Genomic DNA, 23,852 nt, shown 5'->3' with positions numbered 1-23,852 from the left:
TGGAAGAAAGGATATATCAGGACTTCCAGGGCAAATTTAGAGATTTTATTTTCTTTCTGCCCAAATCACCCTAGAACCAAATTCTGCACTGAATACATTACACAACATGAGCTAATTCTTCCTAGCCAGCTCCAAAGTTTTGCAGTGCATCCCATTTCCTCTAAAGGCCATTCAACAGATCTGGGCAACTTCAGAGAGGACTCTACTGTCAATCATAACTTCATCCTGAAACTAAACTTAATCAAATACGCTAAGGACACTGAATCCTTTCAGGATGAATACAGCAGCTCAAAAGCTTTTCAACACTGTATTGCAAAGAGACAGTAAAATCAAATTTGACATGCTTACTACAGGTCTGGGCTTTTAGGACCCCTCACTGCTTTCACACTATTTTTCTCAGTTCTAAAAGCACCCTGCCCAGTTAGTAGCCATAGAAACCTCTAAACCATATGTGATATTTTGCCCAGAACTAAATGATCACATTTCACACAGAAAATAAATTATCATTTAATTATGTTCTTAATACATAAAAGCATAAGCAACGGGATCCACCAGGTACTAGACATTCCTCTTCCACTTCTACCCTAATTCCTACTGAAAAAAAATTGTCTGCCTCATAAGGGGGCATTACATGCTAGAGCGATCCCTGACCTAACCCAGTAACCTCTAATTTAGGTGTAGCATCAAGTGAAGCAGTAAAAGCAACATTAAAGTACCTGCAAAATGCAAGAACTCCTGCAATGTGAAAAAGCCCTGGAGCAGAAGCACCACACTTGAATTCCTCTTCGAGGCTGAGCTGCACTTACTGACACAATGCACATAGCATGAGATTCCTGTGGGAATTCTGGAACACCAAGGATAGCAACCTCACCCAGGAAGTAATCAAGAACCAGACCTCAAATGGGCCAACCACAGCATGCCACATTGTTCACTTCAGGATATGAGCGAGTGCAACACAGAGTTCATAAAGCTAGAAGACATTTAACCAGGATAAACCTACGTAATGCCCCTCTAAGCACGCTTGTTACCTCAATGCCAGATGCCAGAGCACCACCATCCCTGAGCTAGCACACTTCGCACTGTGCATACCCTGCATCACAGCTCCGCATCCGCTTCCGCGCCAGGCAGACCAAGGAAATAGCTCCCATACACATCCCCCACATTTCCTCCAGGCAAACATGGACTCCATCTCTTGTCAAAGGGTCTATCATTATCTATGTGGTGACATATACAGCCCCAAGCTTTCCTCCTTTTTAAGCATCTCATCTATTTGGACTCTGACACAAACATAAGTATTGTGGCCATTATCTCATCTCAGTTAAATAACTACAGCAATGACATCCCTCTTTTTCCTGCAATGGGTTTTTGTTATAAGGAATGGATCATAACTGTTCCTGTGTGCTGGCCAGCCCCCCTTGTAACACAGTGGCTGTTTATCATCCTAACACTACATTCCTTGCAACCATCACCAGGGCTAGGGAGTGGATGGTTGCGAATACGGGCAATGGAGGGGTTTGTTGTGGCTGTCTTATTCTGGAGGAGAAAAAGGAGAGTAACACTCCTTTTCTCTAGCTCTTAATGTCCTTCCAGTATCTTTCTCCAGCAGGAGGGGTGGGAATCAAGACTTACTGCAAGCCCGCTTTTCCACTTAGTATCTTTTTGCAGCATGTTTTGCAGAATTATAGAATCATTTATGTTGGAAGAGACCTCTAAGATCATAGTGTCCAAGCATTAAACTAGCACTGCCAAGTCCATCACTAAATTCCTCTTTTTGGCCTACAGTTTTGGACATGATCATTGAGCTGTACCTATCCAGGGCAGAAACATACAAACACAAACAACCTAGCCCAGAAAGTTTTGGAACTTTCCTAATTTATTACAAAATGCCCTCAATGCTCTCTGGCCCCTCACTCACTTCCTGGTACACCTTTTCTCTGTGCAATACATCAGGAATGAGCCACATCTCATCCTACACCGCAGTCAGGTGCTCAGTGGAAAGGCCAGCAGTTTGAACCCTTTGAAAATTTGAACAGTGACAGAAACTTGTCAACAGTGACAAGCTGGCACGAGGGCTCTAATTACCAGACAGTAGCAGGAAAGACAGGTACAACTCCAAATGTGCCCCCAGCCAGTTTTTGGAAAAGGTGACTCCTTTTGATATGTATTTTTCACAGTGCTCAGTCGCCAGGGATCAGGCCAGGAAGCAGGTGCTTGCACAGCAGGCAGATGCTGATAGCCATGCAGTCTGTCTGTGCCAGCACCCCAGCACACAGCTCCACCACAGACATACCTCTGCAAACAATCCTGACTTCACTGGAGTTATCTTCTGTGAAGATGATCTAAAACAGCAGCTAAATCCTTGAGGATTCCTTTTTTCCCTGCAAATACCTGCCAGGACAGGAAGGTGAAGCCAAGGAGGCAACAAAGTCCAGCAACAATAAAAAAAAAAAAAAGTATGACATTTTCCACCTGTTTCACTAGATTTTCAGATTGTCTCTAATTGCCTTCTGTTCACAGCACAGAGGAGATGCTGCCTGAAAAACAGAAGCACAGGGGGCCTCAGGTGTCAGCACACAGCCCTGCCACACATCAGGACATGTCCCAGGGCAGTGGGAACCAGCACTGCCGCATTCATCCCTTCACCCTTCCCTCATACCAGGATGACAGCAAGGGTAGGGGAGGAAAGTATCTCCAGCTCTTTTGCTCTTTCCCCATACACGCAGCAACACACACAATCAATCACTGCAGTGCTCCTTCAAGTGGAAGAAAAACCATGAAGTTGGACAAGGTAAAGGAAGTAACAGAACATGTGCACAAAAAAAAGAGCAACTTCTGGAAAGAACACAAATACATTTTTCAGAAAGAATGACTTAGGGCTTTTTAGTTTATTTTGGATAATTATTTTTAACTGCATAATATGTTCAAAAAGTATTATCCTTATACTTGGAATTGAACAGGACATCTATTTTTAAATATTATTAATTCAGTCACAAGTCATCCCCAGAGACAAGACAATAATAAATCAATGTCTCCAGCAAGCACAGCGTCACCCTGGCTGTAAATTAGCCTAGCTGACCATTCTATGTGGCATTTTATGTTCATATTTTACATGAACTGTATGTGCCACAAAATCTTTTTAATATAGGCATCTCTTCAGACTCAAGATCCCACATTTTAAATCCAGTTAAATGCTCCAAAGCATATTCTTTCAACCCCAGATTCTGCTAGCCAAACCAGCTATATACTTTGAGGCAAGTTTATACACTCAGACAGACAGCAGGTAAATATATTTTATATTTATAAAATGGAGTCTCAATTTGAGAAGTAAAATATCCCAGTCTCACAAGTGATAGTAGACCACCACTAGTACTAACAGGAGACAGATGATCACAGAATTTGCTTCAGTCCAGTACACACTTTTCCAGTTTGTTCCATCTATTTTCAGGACTGTAATTTACACAGTGTGACACATGAAAAAGGCATGTTACCACCAAGACACTGTCCCACATATCGCCTCAGACATGCCTGACCATGGGATCCCACCTTTACCACTGAACTCCTAGCATTAATTTCACTCTTTCTCCAAGAGGGAAAATGAATCTCAAACTTGAAAGGGTTAATCACCCTCCAAAAGCAACCCATTTTGCAAGGCCAGGTATTGTTCTTTCATCCTATTGCACACACCCTTACCTAAGGGAAGGAAAAATGCTTGAATGAACACACTTCCTTTTCCTTAGAAATGGTACCCTACAACACACAAAGCTGTCACACCATAACCCTGTTGTGCACCTTGCTCAAAAATAACTGATCTTGTAAACCAGAGAGTTTAGGGATTTTTACTTAGACTTAGGCTGTTTGTTTTTCAAAGTCAGAAAAGGTACAGCCTGTCTATGTTTTCTTCAAGGAGATGAACACACCCAATACTGTTAGTCACTATGTAAGCAAAGTAACTACTATCTTTTACCAATGATGAAATATTTAACACTGTCTGCTGAGAAGGGGAAGTTACTCACCATGTAGTGACAGAAAACCCACTCCAGCAGATTACAGGTAGAGAAGGTCTCAGTCAGGAAGTTCTTAGCTCAAAGATTTGGAAGACAACCTTAACAATCTAGTATAGAAATTATTTCTCCTCTTAAAACAAATATGAACAACAAAAACCAGTTTACATGGAATTAATCAACTTCAAGTTTGCCAAGTTTTAGCAACCACTTACTTTATTATAGCCTAAATGAAAACCTTTCTAAAGAGCTACTTTAGATTTAAAACAAAAATTTAAATTTGGGTCCTCAGGTTCATACTTCACTTCTCTCCAGAGAAGGATCTACATAAAGACCCCAAGAATTCCATCCTGAGACTTCATAGCAGGTTCTTGTGCTCCCTCCTGCTATGATGTGTAAGGAAGATGAAGACAGTGCATTAATCCTTTAGGCATAGAAGGGCCTTTGTCCAAACTCTGCAGAGGCGTCATTCAAGGAGAGGCCCTGCAGGAGGACTGAAGTAACAGACACCACTGTGGCTAATGCAGCAGTCACTCTATCCCTGCATCTCAACAGCTCTCTAAGCCTTGGCTGATCTAGGCTGGGTTTTTTTGGATAAGAAAGTACAAGAAAAGCCTATACATGGAAACAAGTATTCCAGGTAGTTGCGTGATGCACCTGGGCATTGGAAGCTTCCCGCAAGCACTGGAGTATATTTGCAAAACCCCGACCTCTGTTTCACATGCTGCTCTTCACCAGAAAGGGGAGAGAAGAGAGCAACAGGGTTTTGGAGAGGCAGCAGCACAGAACATCAGGTTAGAAGCCTGACATCTATGGTCACTGTAAAACACTTCAGAAAAATTATGAATAGCAGTGTTCTTTTGATCTCCTTTCTTTCACCTGTAACCAAGGAACTTCAGTTAACATTCAGACAGCAAATAATGAACTTGAACTGGGTTTCAAGAGCCTTGAAAACAGAAATAATTCCAACACAGAATGGTATGATTTCTGACAATGGACAAAACTCCATTTGAATTCTTCCCTTTCTCCTTTTCCATTTTGAACATACTAATTGTGCACTTAAGCATAAAACCACTTCCATATATTAATACAATTGTCAACATTTAACTTGCCCTGTCAAGATAACAATGTAATCTTCCAAAAGCACGTTTCACAATTTTAATAAATCTTCAAATGTCTGGTGAAACCAGAATAGTGGTTGGCAGGGGTGGGGGTTGATGTTTCTTTAAAAATGTCCTTTTGTTCTGAATTAGCTCAGTGCTCCCAATCTCAGTGTGCCAGTGAAACACAGCATGCTCACCAGCAAGTACCTGGGCACTGTGCAAGTGACAGTGTCAAACAGAGTACTCATCTGTACAGATTATAAAGTGTGTACATGTATTTTTTGAGTACAAAGACAAGAATGAATACTTCAATAACTCTGATTAAACTTAATAATCTCTAGTCTAAATTAGAAGTGTATTAACTTAGTTAAGAAAAAAATTTTAAAGCTCAATAAATCAAACCAACAAGTTCTAAATTGGGCACAACAGCCCAATGTTTTAGCAGCAAGAGAAAAATTCCCAAGCATAGAGGAAAAGCACTCAGAGCAAAGCAATTGCACATCACTGTTCCAGAGAGAACAAAACTATATTCAGAAGGACACCGCCAGATTTTCTTGACAAAAGACTGTGGAAGCTGAAAGATGTACAGTGTTAACACAACATGTTCCCGTGAATTTCCACAAGAAGCCTTATCCAAGAACAAGATGTACATGTAGAAGAAACCAGGAAAATAAGGGTGATGAACTCTCTCTGGAAACGATTTATGCTGACCATAGCTGTTGTTCATTATAAAGCTATAACAGAAGTAAAAGCCTGGAAAGAAGCAATAGAAAGGCTTTGGTCTGTTGGCATTTAACTACTACTTTATTTATTCTCTTCTGTTAATATATCATATTTTGTAATATAACTATTAAAACAACAGAAACCAAAAGGCTTTGCTCTATTCCCAGTGTCCTCCCATAAAACGTTCAAATAAATCTCCATTTGTTATTCATACACAGACTTTGCTCTTTGCTCATCCAGGATAATGTGGTAAATTAAGAACAAAAATAGCTAGCAAAACATTTCAGAGTTTACCCATCATACCACTTTTCTCTCATCAATAATTTGTAACATAACATTTTAGGAGCATATTCCATCTTTGGTCCTCTGCCATGATCTAAATTGGGGGGTTCTGGGGGGCAAAAAACCACATTTCAGTGCTAGGAAATAAAAGCAGAGTACATGGGAACCAACTGAAGTTATTTGTGGAATGAATTACATAGACCCATCAAAGCATGTTCTTTCACAGCTTAATTGCATGTTTCTCCACAGCTAAATGCAGAAGCTGTTGACTGTCCTCATATGTTTATCTAATTCCACTACAAAATCTTTCCAGCTTTGGATGGTAAGTCCTCTTCATTTATAACAAGGTGATGTTGAAGTCCAGAAAATAAATTCATGATCAATTTATGGCTGAAAAGTATGGCTGTACATTCCCTATACTGATCATCAAAATAACCTTAAGACTATGCATCATATCTAATCTCTGTCACATAGCCAGACTCTTTCCTCCCATCATGTGTCCTGTGTTTTTGAGATGGAAGTTGGTCTTTTACTGAAACACAGTCACCATCTCCCACCAGATAGAGATTCAACAGCTTTTCACCACTTCTCCCATACGCAGCAGAAGACCCACACACCTGAAAAGATGCCAGGCTGCTAGGGAATGCTTCTCCAGCACAGGAGCTGCCTTCTTACAGAAGGAGTTATGACTAAGCTACATAACTCTCACATTATTCCTCTCTGCTATCTCAACATGTTTGATAGTACATCTTTCCCATGCACTCAACAGATGAATGAATACCTTAAAATGCAGTTTATTAAAGAGTGAACATATTTCCAAAAGAAACCTTCACAAAGTCACGGACACAGCCGTGGATGTGTAGATGTATCCACTGATAACCAGCCTGTTCTGCATGGCTGCAGCTCTCATCCAGAGCTGGTCAGGCCGCCAGAGGAAAGATACAGCCCAAAACACACCCAAACTCAACCATGCCCTTGGCTGAAGGAACTGGAACTGCCCACACCCTCTGATAGAGCTCACCATCTTCCAACAGCCTCCTCACTGACAACCAGCTCCCAGCTGTGGCCCAGCCTCTGGAAGTACCATCTACAGCCATGTCAGCGTCCCTCATGCACCTGGAGTCAGGGGCAGTGACTCTGTGTACCAGCCCCTACCTGCTGGTCCCACAGATAAGCGACAACAAAATATAACTGCGAGCGTTTGGATTTTAGATTTTTTTTTTCTTTCACTCAGGGCTGAGCCCAACTCAGGCCCAAGAATCAAACTTTCTCTTTTTATTCTTTCCAAAGCAGTATCAGGTGGATATCTTTTCAAAGAAAAGGCTCAGAGACATAATAACTTAATAAATAAATAAATGGCAGTTTGACTCCTCCTTCTCAAGGGTCCATGTTTCACTGACTTTGCAGCTGAGTATATTTACAAATCAGTAGTTCCTTGCCTCACTCCCAAAACTAAAGCTTGCAACAAAGTCCTACCATTGCTTCTGTTAAACCCACAGATTAACAGACTGTTCCATTTCCATTTCCTTAGGCTGTCTTTTTTGTTGTTATCTTTAAAACTCCCAGCTTTCTTCTGAGAATATACTGTCACTTTCTGAAGTTACAGCTCAACTGCATCCCCAGAACCCACTGGGGGAGGGGGAAAAGACAAACGGATTTCTGACAAGGTACAGGGCACTATTACGTATTCTTTCATCAACACAATAAGGAGTCAGACAACGAAACTCCTCCCTCCCACCTCACAATGTTTAAACCCTGTTATTCATTCTTCAGACTGTTATTAAGGCATCCAAATGCAGTTCTCCACAACTTTCTGCTAGGAACGCCTCTGTTTGCAAGGTAAGTGGAATCAGCTGTGCTTTTCTAACTGTGCATTTTCCTTTGAAAGAGGGATACCATGCAACACTTGAAAAGCAGATCATGCAGGCTCTGAGTACACCAATCCATGCTGCTACCTGGCAGCAGAGCAGCTACACTGTCCTGAAACATCAGTTCAGCTCAAGCCCACGTGTTCCTTCCCTTCCATGCCTACACTGATGAACCTGTTCCTTACTTGCATTCAAAAGACTTTAATAACAATACTTCCCTACTCACAAGAGTCAACCCCAACACACACCATGGACAAGTGATTCTTTTATGAGAAACAGTCTAGATGAAAATCAAAATTAGGAGCAGTTACTGATAGATGTTAACAATGCTCAGGTAATTCTCTGCTAAGCTGCCCAATGCCGTGAGATTTAAGGATTTCTTTGCACATGATAGTGTTTACATGCTACTGTATGAGAGTCTTCCTTCTTTCCCCAGACCTGAGGGAAGAAGGGAGGAGGGAGCTTCAAAAGGTGCTGGGGAAGGTGTAGAAAGAAACCCCACACTGACCCTAGTTTGCCTCTCATCTAGGCACCCCTCCTCTACAGGATCCTCATCAGCGAGGGGTTCCACAGCAGCAGCCCCTCCCCACACCAGCTTTTAGACCTATTTAGAGACACTTAACACACTACACACAGTGCCTCACTTAGCAGCTCCTGCCCAGGGTTACATCCTTCTTTCCTGGCAGAGCACATGCAAATCAATGGGCTGCTTTTATGGGTTGGGTTTTGGATTGGTTTTTTCCCCCTCGCTGAGGAGCCTCAATTTCCATTCCAAGGCAGAGTCGTGCTTCAAACACACAGAGTAGCATATGTTATTTTTTCACCTACCAATCAAGATGCTAGAAGAAACCAGCCTGGTACTTCTATATCTGTCATTTCATAAATGCTAGGCAATACCCTAGAACTGTCTTCATTGCAGCATCCAATCTGTCCCCAGCAGACAGCCCAAGAAAAGGAAGCTATACTGTTGACAGAAAGGAGCCAGGCTACAGCAACACAAAGGCTTCGTCTTAAACTCATTTCAGTGGCTAGAAACAAGGAGAGCAAGTTTGTAACTTGTCTTTAACACTATCTGCACAAATGTCCCTGAAGAGTTCACACAATGTAAATCTGGCTACACCAACTCTGCACCCACTTGACAGAATCCTAAAGGGTCCACATGCAACTATGACAACTCCTGACAGTTTCACACCAATAGGGCCAAAATGGAAAAGGAGAAGCAGCACATTTGGCCTGTAGTTATCTGACAGCGAGAGACACAACTAAAGGAACTGGTTCCAAAGGCAACCTGTGGCATTATGGGGCAGCGAGACCCCAGGAGCTCCCCAGGAACAAAGGGTTTGCTAGCCAAGTAAGTTTTGCTTCAGAGGACAAGGGGACAGACAGACAACAGCAGCAGTTCTCAGAATAAGCCTTGCCCCAAAAGTGCAAAACTAAGTTACAAATTCTCAAAGCAGTCTTTCAGTCAAATATATTTGAGGAGAATTAAGTTCCCTTCAATTTAGGGAGAGCTCATATCTTAAAATGCACCAGAGGCGCAATCTTCTAAAAATGTTTTTCCTGCTATGTCTTACTGTTTAATTATATATTACCACTCCAAGCTACCATGACAGATTTTAAGTGAGTTTGTCTTTTTTCCATAATTAATCATAGCAAAGACTCATCTGTTTTTCAAACCCGTGATGACAGCACTGTTTTCACCACTGTAAGGCAATCATCCCACAGCATTCCTTCCCGAAAGCTATTGCAATGAGGAAAGCTCTCCTATCTGCACAAGATGCCTTTCAAAGATATAAATCAGCTCCACATATATTACTTCATACTACAGGTAAGTTAATAAAAAGAAAAACTGCTTTTCCATAGCAAACCATTATACAGACACACGGGCATAGCACAGGCTAATAATGCTAAATAACACCAATTATAAATATATAAACCTAGCATAACCATCAAGAACAAGTATCCTACCCACTAAACACCACTCAGCCATCAGCATCCACCACTGGTGCAGGAAGAAGGGAGGCAAACAGATCATTCATCGTTCTAAGAAGCAGCTTCCTTTATAAACACAAAAACCAGAAGTTATTTTATAAGCAGCTTTGGTCACCATCAAATACTATTCTAAGTACAGAAGAGGTCTCTTCAAAGATAACCTTAAGCTACATGTAGACCAGTACTAACAGGCTACTAAATCAAAGATGAGCCATATCCAAAGCAGAAAATAAAAAATAATAAGTGGACAACAGGAAAGTCTTTTTTTTTTTTTTCATCACAAGTCACAGAAGTGATATTAAGAGCATAGAAAATCTCTGCTCTGGAAAAAATCAAGTACTTATCACTTGTAACAGATTATAGCATATTCATTTAAAGTTTCTTTGCAGACCACTGAAGGAAAAAGTGTTTCCAATATAATCAATAATTGATGCCTATTCAAAGTGTTTTATCCTTCATCCTCTTAGCTTGAGAGGAAAGAACAAATGAGATACTTGCAAAATTACTTTTTCCCATCTGTGAAATCCCATGGCAAACCCCCTCTTTTTTTTTTTTTTTTTGTAAAAGTGACAAATGGAAATCCTGTTAATTTATTTTGATCAGTCTATAGAGAAATCATGATTTTCTGCAGTTTTCCTAAATCCTTCATGTGGCACACTGGCAGCTTCCCAATTACAAGTCTAAGAAGAAACTGCATAGCTTTTTCTGCTAATAAAAACAAGCATAGATGGGCCCCACACAGCCCTGAGCAGGTGTAAAACTTTATGTATCTTAATACATAAGAGTGACTTTAGATCAAAGCTCAATAACCAACACACTGCCTGTATTGACAGTGCCACCTTTATAGCTTTCTAGCTGCTTCACAGTTTTACAAAACAACATAACTTAAGCAGCAATGACTACAAAAAAAAGACAATATATTCAGTTGACAGGCTGCTAAAGACTGAAGTTTACACTTGTATCCAAATATTTAGAAACATTTTTACTAGTACCACTCTTTGTTAAGGTCTGACCCAGAAAGATTCTGGCATTTCGAATTACAATTTCCTTCCAAGTTGTTATAAGAAAAACAACAAAAAAGACTTAGCCTGTAGATCTTAAACATCACTTCTAGAACATGAATGGTTTTAAATAACCACAATATCCTGACAGCTTGGTGATCTGTTCAGAAGAGATTAAGATAAACATTGAAATACACAGAGAATTGCCCAGGAGAGCACAGAGAAAGTGATCTTTACACAGGACATTATACATCTATCTTCTTTTATTTACAAGAATAGAATAAACGTTTTCAGCATGCTTATTTAAAAATGCATAGGAATAATACATGCTAAAAAAATATTATGACATATTAAATCACTTGATTGCATATAAAATCAGAGTGTTTTTTTCACCCACTGTGTTTTCTGTATTTTATTTATTCAGTGAAAATATTCAGTGCAAATTTGCATGTGCTCCCTAACCAAAGTGTTAAGAGACTTCCCACATCACTGGTGCTAAGATCTCACAGAGCAGCAACAAACAGAGCAGCCTATTTTCTGTGACAGCAAATGACTGTCTTTTTGAGATCTCTTGAGTCTCAAAAGCCATACAGATGCCTTAGCTCCCCCAAATATTAGTAAGTTATGACACTTCTACTGTATTTCAAACCTTCAGTCTACCAAAGAGCATTTCATGCTGGAGAAAGCTTCCCAGAAAAAAAAACAAACAAACAAACAAACCAAAAAAAAAACATAAACCTGAATTTTCCTTTCTAAACATCAAAATTAGCATTCTCTATCCATAATATCTAGGAAAATTAAAATATCTTCTCCTCAGTCCTGACAACTAGTCTTTAATTTGCTGTCACCTGTGCTTCAGAAAACTTCAGTTCTTTCATTAGGAAAACCCTCCCACCACAGACTTACTTGTTGTGAATGGTTCAGATCTGAGCTACAGTAGCACAGTAATTTATTTGAAGAAATCACTCATCCAGATCTAAACCAGCATAGTAATTAGAAAAAAACATTTAAGATTAGTCATCACATTATTTTTAAATTAATGCACATGTCTTTTAGCCTTATATTCAAATTTAAAGCATTTTCTCATTCCACTGAAGAAATTTGAAGTGGTTGTAACAGAAGATTTACAATCATCTGCCCCAACCAAAACAACAGAAGTCACTGTCCAATTTGTTCATTCACGGAAAACCTCCAATACATCCATGTTTCCTCACACACTTTATAAAACTGTAGTACTTGCATACATAGACACATACAAACAGTTTGCAAGCTAGCCCATGAAGATACTGACTACACACTTACAATCAAATGAAGTTATGTCTGAGTAAGAGCAGAAAACAAAAACTACAACAAAATTCAAAATTAAAAACCCACAAGCATCTGTTTCATAAACTGCTCTTCCAGAAGAGGAAGACTCAGAAAGCAAAGGTCTAAGAAACAAACTTCAAACACCAGTGGGATCCAGATCAAACCCACATCCTATGTAATCTGACATATCAAATCACAACTAAGTGAAGACCTACAGTTTTTAATATGTGGAAAACTTAAAAAAAAAAAAAAAAAACAAACCACTGCTAGGTTTGCTAGATATCACAGGAAAATCTTTTGATAACAGAAGCATTTTGCATGTAAGAAATTCATAGCCTCAGACTGTGAGGCTGAGGAATCCAGCATCCAAGTCTATGAATGGAGCACAAATTTCTATGAAGGTTTAAACAACTCTCCGCTGTCCCTCCAAAGCCTCTGTTCTCCCCCTGCTAAAGTGACAGTACCTCACTACCCACCCCAATATCCATCAGAGCCTCAGGAGACTCCAACACACTACAACCAAACAAAATCCATGTCTTCTTAATAACCTTCAGATCTGTTACACGAATGTTTTGCTGGAGGAAATGCCTGAGTGAGTAGCCTTAGACAACTGTTTTACATTAAGGAGGAAGCACATCAATTTACTGCATGAGTACTACCGCGATGCACTTCCAGGAGGTACAATGTTGCAGCCACAGTTGCCATTTTCAGTGCCTGAGAATAAACATGAAAGCTACCAACACTAGGTTGCAAAAGAGCACTTTAAGCACATTGCTATTTACAAAAGTAGAGGTAATTATGATGCCAGAGGTGGATCCCAAATAAACAGACTAGACTAATACTGACAAAAAAAAAAAAAAAAATCCAAAGCAAAACAAACCCCGAGATGTACAATTATTATTACTTAGTAACAGTAGGAAAGCTGCTTGAACAGCCTCAGTCACTAACGGTACTACCAACATATAACCAAAAAACCGCTGGACAAAGATGCTGTTTAAAAATGTGAGCTTATGTCAGAAGCTATGGGTAGAGGAGAAACGAGGAAAATACCGTTCTCCCCGACAGCTTACCTGATCTGGACTTGATGATGTCGCTGAACTCGCTGTGTCCCCCACCAGGTCCTTCTTCCTGCTCAGAGAAACGGGCCATGCTCGAGGGCTGCGGTGTGCCACGGGCGGAGCCTAAATCGGCTGGGAGAAGGCTCCCATGGAGGGCCACGGCTCAGCACCTACAGCACAGGAGCAGGAGCAGAAAGGCACGATAACTCCACGGGCCGTGCCAGGTGGGACTCCGCGTGCGATGGGAGGGATCGGGGATCGCTGGCCATGCCCACGCGAGTCGAGAGGCAGCCGACCTGCCACTCGCTGTGCCCCTGCAGCGGGACACCTTATGGTGGCATTTAAAAAGTGGGATGGTCCTGAAGGTGCAGCAGCACAGCTGAATCCTCAGCCGCGAAAGCCAAGCTTCACTCAGCCTTAGGCGACAGGGCGCCCCGTGCCCAGCCGTGCCCCCCAGAGGGGCAGGACACGGCCCTCGCCGGACACCACCGCGGGTCACCCGGCTGGCACCGAGGGGACAGCCCCGCTGGAGGGGCGGCACAACGAGGGAGCTCCGCTCCCGCCGCGCCGGGGCGTGTGCCAGCAGCAAAGGGGCACAGTCAGGCGCTGCCCCGGCCGGCCCAGGGCGCGACAGCCACGTGTGGGAGAAGCCACGCAGCCCCTCTCCCGGGCGGGGCAAGCGGAGCTCCGCGGGGCAGGCCCTGGGCACGGCCGCCCCGGCAGAGCGGCCGCCGCCCCCGCTCCCCCGGCGGGGATTTTGACCCGGCAGCCGGCCGGGCGTGCCGGCACCTCCTCCCCGCGGGATGCGCGGCCGCAGCAGCGGCGCCGCCGCCCTCGGGCACCCCTACGGCGGAGCCGCTCCTCGCCCCGGCTCCCCGCGGCCGCTCCGTCCCGCCCGCAGGTGCGCCCGCCGCGGGCACTGCCCCCGCGCAGCGATGTTACCGGGGCTGGCAAACAAACTTTCCCCGCCGAGCCCCTCCCGGCGCGGCGGTGCCGCCGCCTCTCGCAGAGCCGCCCCGCTCCCGGAGCTGCCGGGGCAGCCGCCGACACCAACTCTCCTCGGCCGCCACTCACCCCTCGGGCACGGCGGCGGGAGGGAGGGGCCGCGCTGCCCCACGGCGCAGCCCAGCTCCTCCTCGCAGCCCAGCTCCTCCTCGCACTCCGTCCCGCGGCAGCGGCTCCCGCGGCGCTGCGCTGGCGGACCCACAACTTTCCGTGCGAGCCACCGCCGTCCGTCCTCCCCCTTCTCCTCCTCCTCCTTCTTCTTCCCCGCCCCTCGGGGCCCGGCCCTGCGGCGGCCCCTCCCTCAGCCCCGGCGCCCCCTTTGTTGGCCGGGCCAGCGCCGCGGGTGCGGGAGGGCCGCCCCCGCCGCGGCCCCTTCTGTTGAGCGAGGGGCGGGGAGGGGCCGGGCCGGGCCGGGGCGGCGCGGAGGGGAAGGGTAGAGAAGGGTAGAGAGAGGCGGGTCGGGTCCCGGCCGCGCCCCCGCGGGCGGCTGCTGGCACGGCCCCGCTCCTCCCAGGACCTCGCCCGAGGTGGTGGCGAAGTGCTGTCCCGCTCCCCTCCTCCCCTCCTCCTCTCCCGGGCCTTCCCGTCCGCACCTGTGCGCTCCCGCCGCTCCTTCTGCTCCTTCCCCTCCCCAAACAAGCGCAGTTGCGCAGCACTTCGGAGGTGAAGCGCCCCGCGGCGTCCCGTGAACACCGAAGTCAGGAAGTGTGACAAAATTTGAGAAGCACTTAGGAAATTTACAAACAGCCGGAAACAACTATCCCGAAATCCGCCTGCTTTGGCCAGGCGTCTCTGCCTCATCTCACGGGGTCACTTGGCAGTTGTCACTTGGCAGCGACAACTCCTGGGTGGTTTTCGGCTGGGCAAGAAAGGAACGGTTACAGATCAATAAAAATGTGCTGATGCTGGGTGTCTGCAATCATTTTTGATGTATGAACATAATGTATGAACATAAATGCTAGTAAAATATTTAGCTGATACTAATTAGTTTATTGCCGCATTTGCAAACTGGGAATTAACTTACTGATGTTTGCACAGGCAAGTAATCCGTGCTCACCTGTACTGTGAGGCTGCAGAACACGTGGCTATATTTATCTCGATAAGCATTAGTCTGAAGTTTCAGCAGTATCAGAGAGAAACTGTAGCTGAGTAATTCCTCGGTGTTACCTACCAGGCGTCAGGCCATGCAGCCCAAAATAGTTTCAAGGTTAGATGCATTCCCAACACCAAGTACTTCACCACCTAAATTAAGAAAGGCCGGCAGGAAATGAGGTGCAGAATTTATTAGTTAGCAGAAAGGAGGAAGCCCAGGCTTGGCAACGTACTTATTCTTTATCTCCAGGTGAACAGAAATTGGTAGCAATGTGAAACCAGGAAGATTCGTCTTCAAGTCTTTTTTCTTACCAGTACACAGCTCATGGATTTACTAGGCACTACAGATAACAAGATTAAACAATGACTATGTGCATGTTAGCCTAACCTAACTTTGATATTTACCCTTACTTTATTCTTTCCCTCAAGGAAAAAAGAGATACCTCAAAGAAACACAACCTGTAAATTATTATTACCATAATTTTAACTGCATTTAACATTTTTTCCCTCAGCCTTTGATTGGTGCAGCATGTGTGGAACAGGGACTGGGTCTTTTGCTTCTGTATTGCAGGATGGAAGGCCTTGCAGATAGTGTGCTATATTCTTGCCTTTCAAAGAAGCCTAAAAACAAAGATGCCGAGTTTGGATCATTCCATAGCCTTCCTTGGTGATTCAGTGCAAATTAGTTAATTCATCCTTGATCTGCTTAATCCAAACGACTGCATGAAGTTGTAAAGATATTAAAATATAGTTTAAATTGTTCTTATTTATAAAAGGATAATAATAACGTGTCAAAAAAATCTGATGACTGGAATTGTGAATCTATTGAGAATTGCAGGTCATGGACGACAAACACTGTAAAACATGGACATGATACCTATCAGTGTCTAACTGTAAGGCAGCACTGAGCAATATGCTGGATTTGTTGGAAAGGTACTGTTTGTGTTTATGCCTATTTGTTTACATTACACTGAAAAACCTGTACTGCAAACATTATGTTTGTGGTTAGAGGAGCATCGCTTGTTCCCTGCTGCTTTTGACTGGCTTCTCTTCCCCATCCCATGCATTCCCTCTGCGTGCTGGATTTTCAATGCCCAGTAACAAACAAACGCCCAAACACTGGAAACCCACAATGCAGACCCAGCTGTTTTCATACAGTTCAAGAGACATAAAAGCCCAGTGCCCACTCAAGAGTCAGCACAGATGGAGATTGTCACTTTCCACTGCTGGGTATCTAGCAGCAGCTCAGGGATGGGGATCGCGAAGCACTGCATTGCCTTGCCTAATGCAGGGAAATGCTAAGTGAAAAAAAAGCCCTTTCTTTTGTGGGATGCACTGAGGGCCTTACTCCCTTCACAGAGGTTACCCAAGACTGCTATCAGGTAGCAGTAACTTTGATTGCTAAAAGCTGCAGTCAAACTGATAAGCAGGAGGGGAGAGCTGGTATATCCCATTTCAAATCTGTATCTAAGTCCAAGGTCCCAGTTTCTACAATCTTGCTCTGAAAGCACCCACAAATTAGTTCTCAAAAAGAGATACATTTCAGTTTAACCTTATAGCATTCCATCTTTTTCCTGTTTTAGACAGAATTATCATCATTATGTTCCTTTGAACTGCAAAGTGCCAACAGAAGAGTAATGGAATAATGCGACTGCACACTACCTCGAGGAAGCAGGTTAATTTCCTCCTGGTGTGTTTAAAACATGCCTCTCTCCAAAGCCATCCTCACTCTACTGTTGATCAAAGACTGAGTTATCTGAGCTAGTTGTTTATACTATAGGCTTCTCATGCCATGGCTATAATTTATATATATACAATTATTTATACATAATATATCATTTTAATAGGGTCTTTAGGCACATCTCCATCAGGGGGAAAAAAATGAAAATACCCTAGCCTTTAATATTCTGTACATGTATATGCTTTAGGTCTCTCTAATTTTTTATTCTAGTGATTGGCAGAATTAGAAAGTGGTGACTAGCACAATTTTAAAGTCAAGCAGCAAACTCTCCACTCAGTTGTACTTCTAAAACCTATATTCACCTACAAATACCTACTGACCATTAACATCATGTGGATTGTGTGGCACAGCTTACTTTTCAGGCCCTTGAACTTTGACCAAAAAAAATAAATACCTTATTCCTTGGTGCATGAAGACAGTGTTATTGTAAGGCTCCGAACTCACCTTGTCTCTTTCTCTTTTCTTTGTTCTTAGTATTTCTGGTTTTAGAATACACTCATAATTGACAGGATTACAATATAACTAGGAATTTTGTGTATCTCATTACCTTGAGATTGACTGCCATAATAATGCATGTGCCCATTCATCAATGTTTTGTCATGATTTCAGAAAACCATTCCATACTCAGGAAGACAGGAGATACCAAATGGATTGCTTTGTAATTAGAGCATCTTTATTGCTCCTTTCTGCATAGCCTATCATGTTGTCAGTCTCAGTTATCAGATGAGGAAAGCTGTTACTCAGCTGACTTTTTTTCCTTTACAGAACTTGCATCAGAATTCAAGTTAACAGCTCCTTGGTGCTTTGATGCTGACTTTTGTGCACTAACCAGTTAGTAAAATTATCTTAATATTTTCATTATCTCTAATCCAAGGATAAAAATATATTAAAATATATTAAAAATAATATATATATAATATATTTTTATTTTAAAATATATTAAATATACATTCTCTCTTTGTATGCTCCTCTTGTGAGAAAAATTACTAAGTTTTCCTAAAAGCTTGGGTCGATTTTATCTGCAACTCCTTTGGCAGTACCTTTGAAAAACTTCAGTACATCAGGATAAAACAGTTGGTTTCTCATCCTTTCTTCTTCTGTAATTTAAAATTTCTGGAGTTATCTTTGTTTCAAGCATCTCACACTAAAATATTCAAAGTCAGCACAATTTTTAAAGGTGGGACAGCATTTTCTACCTCTGACTTTTAGGATGGGATCTGATTTTAATGTTAAATTGTTTATTTTTATTCCAAAGTCAACTGCCTTTGTGTACAAGCTCCTTTTGAGCTCCTCCCAGAATAAACATAGCTTAATAAATTCAACACTGTTTTGCTACACCAAGTTAACCATGCATCAGGAGCTACTAGGTGCAGAGTATAGTCTGAGGCAGAGGGCAGCAGGAATCCTGATAAAGACACCAGCCCAGGGTGCAAGATGCCCTTTGAGCAAAATGCCTGTCAGATGTATCACCAAAGGTCCACCTGCTTTAATCTAAAGACAAAGAAGTGTATTCCCCCTTGTATACTTCCATTCCTACAAGTTTGAATCTGTATCTTCAGTAGATTGTTTGCACTCTATTTGTATCTTATTAGATTTGATATATCTATTGATTTGATCAGATTCAAGGGAATATTGTGTGCATAAGATATACTGGAAACTTGTACCTTAAGTTTCAGCAATTTTTTATAGCTTCTTTGTAAAACCCCAGAAAACTGCCCCCTATTAACAGAAATTCTTACATCCCTTTAGCTGCAGTGACATTAATTGGATTTACCATAATTTATCATCATTCTGAAGAATATAACCTCTCAAAGTACATTAAATAAGAGTGCATTAATGAACAGTTATAATAATCAATTTACCCTCCCAGCATAATTCTCTTACCTGCAGCAGAGAATTGAAAAAAGAAAACCATCAACAACAGAGGTGCCTGTGCAAGATAGGAACCTTTGACCAATACCATGAGGCAATCCCCTACAAGGGCAGGTGTGAGTTCTTAGTCAGAGTCACTCCTAACACAAGTAGATGTCTGTTTGTTTATTCCCTTTTTCTGTTTATTTCTCTCATTCATGGGTATTTTTCAGTGCTGTTCCATTCCCATTTGAATAGCCTGTGCAATATATTGGCATAGGTTTGTTCAGTGGCTAGACACATAAATACATAATGCTTGTACAATTATAGAATATGTACATTTTCTCATCAAGTTTATCAGTTAGGGATTAGGCAAAGAAACAGAATTCCTGTGTTAACAAAACATAGAAACTTGAGTAACTTGCTTCACTTCAGTAACTTGTTTCACTCTTTGTAGTAGGGAAAAATAGCATCTTCCATCACAAGCACATTATCTATTGAGTGAAATAACATGATCATTGGACAAAGACAATTTGGAAACACTTTAAAAATTCAAGATCCCATCAGTCTGCAATAATAATCAGTGGAAAGGATGTTTCTTTTTAAGTCTTTATTTTAAGGGTAGGCAGTGGAAGAAGACACAGTTTATTCTTACTAAAATTAAATAGTACCTCCTTAGTACCCAATGAGTGCTCCTCATATGGAATGACTACACACCAAATCTGGGGAAATGAAACAAAACAAGTTTTCACAAATTATCATTATTTTTTACAAGTATTGTCCTCACTTTAGATCAATTAGGTATGTCACCTTTTCTTTGTTGTTTCCCATTAAATTATCCACATTTATATTTTGTATTTGACCCCTTAAGATGTTCCCTAATTAGGTTTTACCTAGAAAATTGCCTAAATGTTAATAACATGTCTCTTTCTGGAAAACACATTAAGGTCTTTAGTGGGATAATGGCACCCCCTGGGACACCAAAGGCACAAGCAAAAACCTGTGCTATGGATGTCCCTTTTTCCCACCCGCTAAACACTTTCCATCCAAGTAAATTCCCCCATAGCTTAGACTTGACATCCTGTGGCTTTTACCTCCCCGAATCGCATAAGCACACAGATGATTACGGGGACTGAGACAGATGCCAGGCTTGAAATACTTCAGCATTGATCCCTCCAGCTGCAAGACCACTGTAGTCCAGAAGATTGTAGCAGTGCTCACTCTGCTCTGAGCAAATTTGCAGATTTGGCTTTCTGACCACAGATGATGTGGCCAGAGGGCTTGGCCAGGTTTTGCCACATTTGCCACTGCGAGTGTGCCTTGAGAGCCTCTAGAAAGCCTCTTTTTTAACTAACTCTTTATGGGCTTGAAAGACTACCACCATCCTCCAATTTCCATAACATGCAGGTATTATGTGCTGAAAGCTTAAACGATTTTTAATTACTACCACTAAGTGGCTTTTTCTTTCCCTGAAATGACAAGGATTTTGGCTTTTAACTAAGATAAATAAAGTCACTGTGATAACACTAGATCTGAACAGGTCAGATTCACATGTGTGCATAGAAATTAATTTAATTCTGAGCAAATAAATAGCCTTTTTCGTCAACAAGATAAATTTTGCGAATTAAGTTTTATACCCACCAAAGACTTAAGTTACAAGTTTGTTTTTTGGCACCTGGTGTTCTGTGGGTATGCCTGTAAAACAGGAGATGCTCTGCAAGCTGTGGCATCTATCAAAGCCCACTTGTAGATCTCCACACTGCTTAGGTAAACCCTCCCTTGGTCACCTGGCATTTTCACATTCACTTTACAAGAAATCAGCCTGAATGAGGTCACTTAGCACATGATTCAGTCAAAGCTATTTCAGCTAATGGTTTAAAACATATTCATGAAGCCTCTCATTCCCCTCCCAAATCTCTCTTTGACTGGACAGCCCCAGTGTGGCGCAGGACAGCGATCAGCTGCTTCACCGCGCTCCCTTCTCCACATACCACCATCTGGCTGGCCACGTGCTGGAATGTCTATTGTGAAATTTCCCCTACATGAGCAGGAAATCTGGGCTGCTCCACTAGGGCAGCCCTCTGTCTGCTTTGCACAGCCAGGGCAGAGGTTGCGGTCTGAACTTAGTGAGTGCTGTAGGTTTCCCAGAGGGAAGAGTACTCTAATTCTTAATTTTTTTTTTTTTTTAATTCAGTGGGGAGTTAGTTTGAAATTATAATATTTCCAGAAATGATGGGGAGCCACAACACCCAGCACACAGGGCAGTGTTGACGGGCATGAGCTTTGCACCTCAGATGGGCAGGAATGCCAGTGGTGCCCTTGCTAGTACTGCTGGCACAGTGGGGCTGTGCCTGCTGCCTGACTGCCATAGGAACTGTGTACCTAGTTCAAGGAAAAAGGTTTGGCTCAAAGCACATGGTTCTTCAAGGAACAAGAAATTTGCCTATACCTTAAATTATTTTGCAGCTACTTAAATAACTGCTGTGCTAGAAGCTCTGCAGGCAGTAATTATTCTTCCATTTTCTTCTATTAGGCAGCCCTGAACTGAGCCATGAAAATTGCTTTGAAATCACAGCAGACAAAGAGGAAACTTTTGGACATAATTTATTTTGGGATGTTCCAACCCAGAGCTATCGTCCAAACCAAAAAAGAAGTCCAGCCCTGCCAAGTCCTTAATCATTGAAAAGAAGAGACCACAAAACTGAATGAAAAGAGGATTGGAACAATTTTCCTACTCTGAAAAAGCCCCTTTTTTGGAGTTACTGTCAGACGAAAATAAGGGAGCAACAAAACCCCTTAATACATCACTGATATATCTTACTGGAGGTTACTTGCACAGTCCAAACCTTTGAAATGGGAGCAATGCTGGAGTTTGTCCTTGCTGGGAGAGAGCTCATATGTGGACTTTGCATTTCAGAAAATAAAGCCTTACTAGCATTTCAAGGGAAATTTTCAACCATGTGAGTGCAAGAGTCTTCTTAAGAGTGTCCACCATACTCAGCCATCAGAACATAACTGTAACATAATATCCAATCTCTTACACTTCAAGCACTTATGGACTCATCTTAAAAACATTTAGCAGGTACAGGATGACCTGTACCAGGTACAGGTATTATTTCTAGCACAGAAGTAACAAACAGCTCACTCCGTCAGGATCAGGTGCCATTGAGTTTGACAGAATATAAACACAGAGCAACAAAGTCTCTCAACCATACAGCATATATCTGGAACCAGGAACAAAGGTATATTTTAAAACTCTGTGAATATGATCTGACAAATGTGTAACTTCTGTTAAAAGGACCAATGTATATTTAAAATACAAATGTATCTAAGTTCTGGCAAATTCAGAGTTTAAATCTAGTCTGGAATATGATACCACAAAAATAAAAAAAAAAAGATAACAGTAAACACAATTGTATGACTGAGAAAGCTAGCTGGAAATGGGAATTAGCAAAACCTGTGATACATTTGTTATGAAATATAAAATCATCTGTACTATCCCTCAAGTGGCAATCACCATCTAGCATTATTGTGTCAGCATCAAACCAGAAAAAGTCCTGATGGGGAGAAGAGTGCAGTACAAAACTGGTTTTAGCAAGTGTATTTCATCTTGCAATGTGAACGCTCACAGCACAGTTTTGCTCAAGTTACTAAATACAAGAGCACAGTTCCTGGGAAAAAGCCCTGCAGGCTCACCCCTCATCCCCTCCCTTCACTGTTGTTTGCTTAAACCATTTGTGTGTACTTAACTCCCCAAGACATGTTCCTTGGTGTCTCAAGGTGGGATTCAATGAGCACATAGACACCCCATGTGGGCCAGGGACCCTGCAGTCCCAGGCACCTCTGTGTCCTTCACCTCAGTGCATTTCTGCCCTCTCAATGCAGCCAGTCCTACCTCTCAACCTGCTGCCCTCAGCCAAGTGGGTGGTAGAAGCCAGGAGAAATGCTTTTACTCCTATTTCATCTATTACATTTACTAACCTGTTCTTAAACAATCTTTGAAGCCCTTTTTTTTTTTTTTTTTTTTTTTTTTGTCCCTGAGCCGGTCCTCCCTGTCATATGCATGGCACGAAAGCCCACTTAGCACTATTCATAAGCATTTATTTCCTCAGGAACCATGAAAGTTTACTTTTCCACAGAAAGAGCTTTGCTATTCTGAGCATGGAACGAGGTGCATGACTGCTTCTGGAGGTCCCACTCCCAAAAGGAGAGTAAAGCAAAACCCTGGATGCCTCCCAGTGTAGTGCTGAGCCCAAAAAGCTCAGAGAAGAACCAAAAAGGATCTTTTCCAAAAAGGATCAGCAAAGCCTCAATTAGATGTTCTTAATACAACACAGAAAATTATTAAAATACTGTAAGAGTATTACAGCAAGCTCTGAGAGGGAGGTACAAGATGCATGTGACCCACCATGCTGACCAATATTGAGGTAGACGTGCTGCAAGTGAGACTGCCTGGCCTCCAGGAGTGTTTGTGGCAAGATCTGCAGGGAGCAGGAACAGCTTCGAGATGTCCAGCTGCTACAGCAGAAAACCAGGTGAGTTCTGAGCACACAAACACCTCTTCACATCCTGACATTTTGCCACTTCCCTGTGGTCCACTACATAGCTCTATTTGTTATTTCTCATCAGAAAAAGGCTTTGGGCCATTTCAGTCCTATGTTTCAGCAATGCCCAGACCTGAGCTGCCAAAAAATGCAACGCCTCCATCCTACAGTTACACCACAAGTCATGAATAATAATAACACCAAGGATGTGTGTCTCTGTTACAGCTGCAGCTCAGTGAGCCTTTTTGTCCTATTTTTTTTTATACCTCCTTGGACATAAATT

At 42.3% G+C, this 23,852-nt stretch overlaps 1 protein-coding gene and 1 long non-coding RNA gene across 2 annotated transcripts in view; one reads left to right on the top strand and one right to left on the bottom strand.

The window, feature by feature from the left end:
• UTRN (utrophin) overlaps nt 1-13,482 on the bottom strand; it is a 523,567-nt gene extending 510,085 nt beyond the window's left edge. The window contains exon 1 of the mRNA XM_030268143.4: nt 13,349-13,482. Within this exon, the coding sequence (XP_030124003.4) occupies nt 13,349-13,427 (79 nt within the window). The 5' untranslated portion in view covers nt 13,428-13,482. The remainder of the gene's footprint in view (nt 1-13,348) is intronic.
• On the top strand, nt 13,433-22,368 carry LOC121469723 (uncharacterized). Its single transcript, XR_005979891.2, has 2 exons — nt 13,433-13,560; nt 21,559-22,368. It is a non-coding gene; the product is annotated as an uncharacterized lncRNA (long non-coding RNA).
• Nucleotides 22,369-23,852: the final 1,484 nt, after the last annotated feature.

The sequence above is a fragment of the Taeniopygia guttata genome, chromosome 3 (genome assembly GCF_048771995.1).
Source record: "Taeniopygia guttata chromosome 3, bTaeGut7.mat, whole genome shotgun sequence".
Taxonomy (NCBI): domain Eukaryota; kingdom Metazoa; phylum Chordata; class Aves; order Passeriformes; family Estrildidae; genus Taeniopygia; species Taeniopygia guttata.
Note: the sequence above shows the minus strand (reverse complement) of the source record. Positions and strands in the feature narration are given on the sequence as shown.